The sequence below is a fragment of the Spinacia oleracea genome, chromosome 3 (genome assembly GCF_020520425.1).
Source record: "Spinacia oleracea cultivar Varoflay chromosome 3, BTI_SOV_V1, whole genome shotgun sequence".
In the NCBI taxonomy this organism is placed as follows: domain Eukaryota; kingdom Viridiplantae; phylum Streptophyta; class Magnoliopsida; order Caryophyllales; family Amaranthaceae; genus Spinacia; species Spinacia oleracea.
Window position 1 is genome coordinate 158,840,761 of NC_079489.1, and position 7,514 is coordinate 158,848,274.

A 7,514-nucleotide genomic window follows, 5' to 3' on the forward strand; every position below is an offset into this window, starting at 1 on the left:
ATCCAAATGAATCAAAAAAAAAAAAAAAATTCACCAAGAATTTAAGAAGTTGCTTAACGCTTCTATTTCCACTTGGAAATTGACTTCACCCCCACTTTTTTTTTTTTTTACCAACCAAACGCCGCCGTTAAAAACACCGTCAGCCACCACTCTACCCTCACTCCGACCCTAAAAGTATGGAAATTTTCACACTTCCTCTCACCCTTATTCTCATCCTCTGTATCATCACCTTCACTCAATCAGCTCCCATGTTCTTGGGAAAATATGCTAAAAAACCCAACAAATTATCATACAAATATGAAACTAAACACTTTACTCAACGACTTGATCACTTTAGTTTCCATGATTCTGGGAGTTTTTCTCAGAGGTTTCTTATTAATACCAATAACTGGGTTGGAGCAAAGCGAAAGGGACCCATCTTCATGTATTGCGGGAACGAGGGTGATATTGAGTGGTTTGCTTCTAATTCTGGGTTTCTTTGGGATATTGCGCCTCGCTTTGGTGCCATGCTTCTCTTCCCTGAAGTAATTTTCTCTCTCCTTTGACCTTCTTTTGATGATTTTGACCTCCTTTTGTTGGCTAGTTTTGATGATTTTGCTGTTTTCATATCTGGGTTTTGGAATTTTGATTTTATCTCAATACATTGAAAACCATTATTGGTAATGAGAATGCATACTCTTAGGTGATGTTTGGTTGCACTTGGGAAGTTATATTCCCCTTGTACTCCGTATTTGCTATTCCCTTATGTTCTAACTTCCTAGGAATTTAGTGTTTTAGTGTTCTTGTTTGGTTGAGCATAGGAAGTTAGAATTTCCATGAGAAGTTTTACTTACCCAAGGAAGTTTAGTTAAGCAACTTCCCCATTTCGGGGAAAGTAGAACGGCTCATGTCAACCAAACAACTACTTTGCTCTTCACTTCCTAGGAAATAAGACCTCCCATACATTAGAATGTCGACCAAACTAGCCTTTAGTGGACTAATGGTTCATATTATTTGTCGAAACCCTTAAAATGCCATTGGAGTATTATTTGCATATCCCATGGTGGTAGCTAGAGACTTGTTTACATTTTTTGAAATCTCAAGTTACTAGCTTGACTGTTAGGAGTTGAAATGGTAAATTAGCTTGCCGAGTTAATTTGCTTGACAAAAAGTTGGTAAAACACGAAAGATTAAAGAAAATAAAATTTGAAAAATTGATTGGCAATTGGGACTCGAATTGATTGCAAGTTAAACCATAGATGATCAAGTTATAATGCCTAGTTGCCTATGCAAATTAGGAAATTTTATTGATTTTGGATAACAATGTAATCATTGACAACTTCTTAATCCATGTGTATCATATCTTTTTTCTTAAAAAAGAGTACTATATTGAGAAATCCAATGGAAAGGAAGTAGTTGGTATAGGAGATGCATTGTGATATTGTGATAGATACGAGTTACGGGATTTACGGAGGATTGTGTAGAATTGTACCAACACCCGTTACCATATCCTTGATTTTATTTTGACTTGTGAGATTGTACAAACAAGGGGTTAGAGTGAGGTTAATTTTGAGAAGCACATCGACCTTCTTGTTTCATATTGTGTTTTATGGCAGTTAATTCTTAATTGTAAGTTTGTAACTTAAAATGGATGAAGCATAAAGATCAACTATTATTGTCATTTTATCATGTTAAAAGTTCAGAGAAAGGAAGGATTTGATCAGAGGCTAATTGTACTTGCCTACTTAAGAGTCCTATGTGGCTATGTGTGATACTTCGTTGGTTGAAGGCCTTGAAGATTAGCATAAGAACGTGTACATATGTTCAATTTTGAAGATTATTGTGAAACCTGTGATGAATGCTTAATCATTGCTTCAAAATTTGTTTATGACAGCATCGTTATTACGGAGAATCAATGCCTTATGGAAGCAAAGAGGAAGCATATAAAGATAAAAATACCTTATCATATCTCACGGCAGAACAAGCAATTGCTGATTATTCTGTGTTGCTCAGGGAGTTAAAGCGAAATTTTTCTGCTGAAGGTTGTCCTGTTGTATTATTCGGGGGATCTTATGGTGGAAGTATGATGCTGATCCCTTTTACTGGACTAATTTGCATAAGTTTTTCCATGTTTTTGGTTAAAATTTCAACAATTTACTCTTCATAATATTTACATTTTTGTATACAACTGAATGAAACAGTGTTAGCTGCATGGATGAGACTCAAGTATCCCCATCTTACAGTTGGTGCACTTGCTTCTTCAGCACCAATACTTCAATTTGAAGATATTGTCCCACCCGAGACATTTTATAACATTGTCTCCAACAATTTTAGAGTATGTTGCTGTTTCCCTTCTCAAATTTTTAGTTAAGAATACGCATATATGGAGCTGGTGTTTGATGCAATGTACCCTTTCTACAGCGTGAAAGTACCAGCTGTTTCAATACAATAAAGGAGTCATTGGATATGCTGCAATCTATGGGTGAGAATGCAGATGGCCTGAAACAGCTTGCAAAAACATTCCATCTCTGTGGGTAATACAAGTTTTATGGTTGTCTTTTTCTTCTTTTATAGAGTAATTTTAGGCTCCGTTTGGTTTGGTATAAAACGTTTCCAGTGCAAAATGATTTTCCATGGAAAGGGAAAACACAATTTCAAGCTAGTTTTTCCTTTGTGTGGTTACTTAAAAGAAAATGGTAGAAGATGGTGAAGATTGAGGGGAAGAAGGGAGGTAAGGAGAAAAGGTGGAAAAGTGGTTTCCCTACCTTTCAAATGGAAAAAGGTTTTTCCACGTTTGTGGGAGTTATGAAAAATTGTTTCCATCCCTTGTCAAACCAAACAACGTAAAATGATTGAAAAAGGAGAAAATCGTTTTCCATGAAAACGTTTTACATCCTACCAAACGGAGCCTTTAGTTCTTTGCTTATCAGTATTCAGCTTTTCAAAATCTGATATAGGGAGTTGAAGACCGCTCAGGATCTTTCTGACTGGTTATCATCAGCTTATAGTTATTTAGCTATGGTAAATTACCCGTATCCTTCAGACTTCTTGATGTCATTGCCTGGACATCCTATCAGAGAGGTTAGCCTGTTGCATATTCTCCATTCTGTTACCCGTTTTATTTCAAGTTATGAAATTAGAACTCGGATGTTCCTTGTACCTTGAGATGTTCTAAACTGCCTATTGATGTAGGAACCTGTCCGTCATGTTCAAGATCACTTTAACATTTTTGTGAATTTTTAATTTAAACAGATCCTCTTTTGTGGACCTCTAAGATTTTACCTACCCCATGTGACACTAAGGATGCGTTTATTCACTTGTTTTCAACTTTTTTTCATGAACTTATCTTATGTGAGCTTATGTGAACTTATCAAAACTTATTTTAGTTATAAATTATACTTGGTCAACCCTTATTTTTTCCGAACTTGTCTTATCTAAACTTATCTTTCCTGAAATAAGTGGAAATAAGGTAACTAATGTGGTTCTGGCCCTTTCGGGGTATTAAGTCTCTGAAGTTAAACTAGCTGATCAGTGGCTACTGCTATTTATCTGCAGTACTTATGTTGGACTTGTCACCTTTTCGTGAAGATATGCCCAGCTATTTTCCTTCTGTTTGGTGCTTATTAACTAAATCCTGAAATAAATCCTTTATTTACAAAAGTAATAGTACTTGGTAACTAAGAACAAAGTAGAAACCACCACCTAGTATGTGTTCTGCTGTTGTCATGTTCAAAGAGGTCCAAATGTAAAGCCTCATCATTAATTAAGTAGTCAAGATATTCATACATCTATTTCTGAGGGAGTTTTTGCAAAATGAGCAGTGCAGTTGTTCACTGATTTGCAGTCTAAGTGTACACCCACTCATTCTTTCAAACTAAACGAAGATTTGACGTTAAATTTAGTTTGGCTTTGTTTCTTTTGATCATAAAAATTATCCCCTTCCGGTCATTCCTCTCATGGTTGTACTGTTGGATTTAGTGCTTCAAATTAGCGTGTTAGTGGTCCTTAATTTTAGGAACATGAATATTATTAGTGGGCATGAATGGGTTAGTGGGTTATTCCCCATTCTAGCAATGTACTCTGTAGTATGTTTTATGAGCCTATAAAAGGTCTTTTGATGTAACCTAATTGATTGAATTGAATGAAATAGAAGTATCATTTTGATACATTATTTCCCCTCTCTCATCTCTATTATAATTTTCAACATGTACTAGTTGCTGCAATAATCAAATAGTAAATTTTTGCATCTTATAGGTATGCAGAAGGATGGACAGCGCTGCTGATGGTACCAGTGTTCTTGATCGTATATTTAATGGAGTGAGTGTTTATTATAACTACAGTGGGGGGGTCGACTGCTTCGAACTGGATGATGATCCTCATGGAATGAGTGGTTGGCAATGGCAGGTGCTGTGTCCTCTTATACATTATAGACCTGATCAAATTGCGGGCCGGGCCGGGGTTGGTTCGGCCGGGCCATGACTTAAAAATTCTGCCCACTTTGTTGGCCAGGCCAAACTTCGGACGGAAAATTCCTGCACAAAAACCCGCTATTTCGGGCCAAAATTGTGGGCTTTTGGGGCCATTTTCGGGCCGGGTCAAAATTTAAAATTTATAACTAAAATACAATTTTGAGCTGTCCAAAACCCACTGATAAAATTAAAAATTCGGGCCTAAAAATTCTGCCCAAAACCCGCTATTTTCGAGCCAAAAATAACTTGGAAAAAGAGGGGGAAAAAGAGCAGTCAATTATTAGATTCATAGTTTAACTTATTCAAGTCAGATACTCTGACATAATGTGCTATCAGTATACATAAATATAATCAATGTAATTCCTGTTATTTAGGCGTGTACAGAGATGGTAATGCCAATGTCGAGTGATCCTGACCAAAGCATGTTTCCAACATTTAACTTCAATCACACTTACGAGCAAGACCGCTGTATGAGTTTGTATGGAGTAAAGCCACGAGGGAGCTGGATAACTACTGAATTTGGTGGACATGTAAGAATCTTTTTTATCTCTTTTTTTTATTACAAAACAGATAGTAGTTCTCTTTATGTGGATGTTGTATTCTTATGTCATGTGTACTTTGTCATAATTCCTTACATCCTTATAAAGGAAATGTTAATATTCCACTTCTTTTTAGGCGATGCTATATGCGTTTTCAACTGCCATATCAAAACTCATTTCCAAACTCATTTCTTGACGTACCTCGGTATTTGATCCAGAAGTTTGACTAGATTCTGGATGTATTTCAGTCAATCTTTCTGACAATAAGCTAAAATTATGGAATATCTTTTTTAAGCTTGTTTTACACAATTTGGCATGGCTCTTTGACAGGCTAAGCACTCAACAGAAAAATCCTACTCAGCTCTATCAGCAAGTTGTTTAACTTATGGTCCTTCTTATCAAGAAAGGAATACATGATTTTTCTGTGATATTGCTACTTTGCTAGAGGTTACATAAGCTGCTAGGTGCTAGCCACCGCTACCATATCATGTCTTTGTTGTGATTAGTTTGTGCATGTAACGTAGCTACCATAATGCCATGGTTTGATGTGGTTTTCCTTAAGGCTCCGTTTGGTAGGGTGTAAAACGTTTTCATGGAAAACGATTTTCCCATTTCCAATCATTTTACGTTGTTTGGTTTGGCAAGGGGATGAAAAACAATTTTCCATAACTCCTTAAAAGGTAGAAACATTTAAAAGGGAGTGAAACCACTTTTCCACATTTCATCCTTTCCTCTCTACCTCCCTCTCCCTTCTTCCCCTCAATTTTCTCTCATTTTCTTTTAAGGAACCAAACAAAGGAAAACTAATTTGGAATTGTGTTTTCCCTTGAAAAATGTTTTCCATGGAAAATCATTTTGCACTGAAAACGTTTTACACCAAACCAAACGGAGCCTAAATGGTGCTATTATATGTTTGTCAATTGTCACCTAACTTTCAAGTTTTGCTGCAAGTACAACGGAGTGCTTACTGCTCTAGAAACTGCTCTAGAAACTGGTGCAGTATGAGTAGAATGGAATGATTAGCTTTCATGTGGTTGTACTTAGTCTTAAACTCTTGAGTGATTAACAGATGCCTCATATTTGCATTTTGAAGGATTTTAAGACTACCTGGAAAAACAGTGGGAGTAACATAATATTTGCAAATGGGTTATTGGATCCGTGGAGTGGTGGCAGGTAAAACCGTTACTTAGCAGTCACGTAAACATAACTTTTGCAATATCTTTCACTCGATCTGATGGTCTTTATTCTCTCAACTCTCCTACAGTGTCCTGCAAAATGTCTCAGAATCACTAGTTGCCCTTGTTACAGAGGAAGGTACAATCTTTCTTTTGTCGTGTAATTGATTCTTTTCACTTCTTCAAATCTCATGCTAAGCCTGTTGCTTACTGTTATTTCATACTACCTCCGTTTCTGAAAGTTCTTTCCAAAGTATGAAAACTTTAACCCGTTAATTCTCACTATTATGTACATCAAAACGTTACATGTAAGATCTTGTTAGATTGGTCTCGGTATATATTTTAAGAGTTGTTTCTTATATTGCAAATGCATATCAGGAGCCCATCACCTAGATTTGCGAGCTTCAACTCCCAACGATCCCGATTGGCTGGTCCAACAGAGGACGTCTGAGATTCGATTGATTAAAGGTTGGATTGATGACTACAACCAAGAGACGAGCTCTGCTTTCGTTATGTAAATATTGTAGGTTTTATACACCTTACGCGGTTTACATGTATTAGTTCCTACCCCAATCATTTGTTTGGGATTTAAATTGGGGAGGGGGGGTTGGGGGTATAAGGCTTGTAAAGGGCCTCTTGGTGGGGGCTTGTGCGAGGGAGGATTTCGATTTCTTCTTACCTGTAAAAAAAAAAAATGTATTAGTTCCTTTTTTTGGGCTTCTAACACACTTCAAAAAAAGGGAAAGAAAATGTAAAGGCAGCAAGGGGTTTTGCCTTCGAATTGAGTAGCGAGTCTTCTTTCTACTCGATCGAAACTTGAATCGGATGATAGTTTTAATAACCACACTTGTAAAAAAAAATCTATGGAGTTGCTACTTGATGTAACAGTAAACATAGTGGTGAATGTTTCGGATTAGCTCTAATCAAGAATTGTTCCTGATGCTTTCCGAAAACAATTGTTCTTAATAATGTTCTTGAAAGCTAGACCGATCGAGAGTGAAAAATAATTGTTCTCTCGTTTTTACGAGATTTTGGCTTCAGATTCGCAATGAAAACTATATTCTCTCTATTGAAGAGTCATTTATCTAACGGCTTTTTCATGAAATGCCCCTGAGGTTTCACGAAATTCACCAAATACCCCTGCGTGTTTCAAAATACATAATATACCCCTATTTTTTTCGTACTGTTCACCAAATACCCCTATTTTGACTTTCCGTTAGTCCTCCGTTAAGTCCTGTTTATAATTCAACAAATGCACCTATTTATAAACTTTTTGCACAATATACACCTATTTATAAACTTGTTTGCACCAAATACCCAAACTGCTTTTAAACTGCAAAATTTGATTCTAA

The 7,514-nt window shown here is 36.4% G+C and overlaps 1 protein-coding gene across 1 annotated transcript; it reads left to right on the forward strand.

The window, feature by feature from the left end:
• On the forward strand, positions 1-7,202 carry LOC110797816 (uncharacterized). Its single transcript, XM_022002934.2, has 10 exons — positions 1-524; positions 1,874-2,060; positions 2,181-2,314; positions 2,401-2,513; positions 2,937-3,060; positions 4,234-4,383; positions 4,823-4,978; positions 6,081-6,160; positions 6,252-6,301; positions 6,541-7,202. The coding sequence occupies exons 1-10, from the start codon at positions 177-179 to the stop codon at positions 6,678-6,680; spliced, it is 1,482 nt and encodes a 493-aa protein (XP_021858626.1). The 5' UTR covers positions 1-176; the 3' UTR covers positions 6,681-7,202.
• The last annotated feature ends 312 nt before the right edge of the window (positions 7,203-7,514 follow it).

Coding starts and splice junctions, on each gene's coding strand:
- LOC110797816 (XM_022002934.2), top strand. CDS start 177: ATGGAAATTTTCACACTTCCTCTCACCCTTATTCTCATCCTCTGTATC. Junction 2,061..2,180: donor CGGGGGATCTTATGGTGGAA/GTATGATGCTGA, acceptor TGAATGAAACAG/TGTTAGCTGCATGGATGAGA. Junction 4,384..4,822: donor TGAGTGGTTGGCAATGGCAG/GTGCTGTGTCCT, acceptor CCTGTTATTTAG/GCGTGTACAGAGATGGTAAT.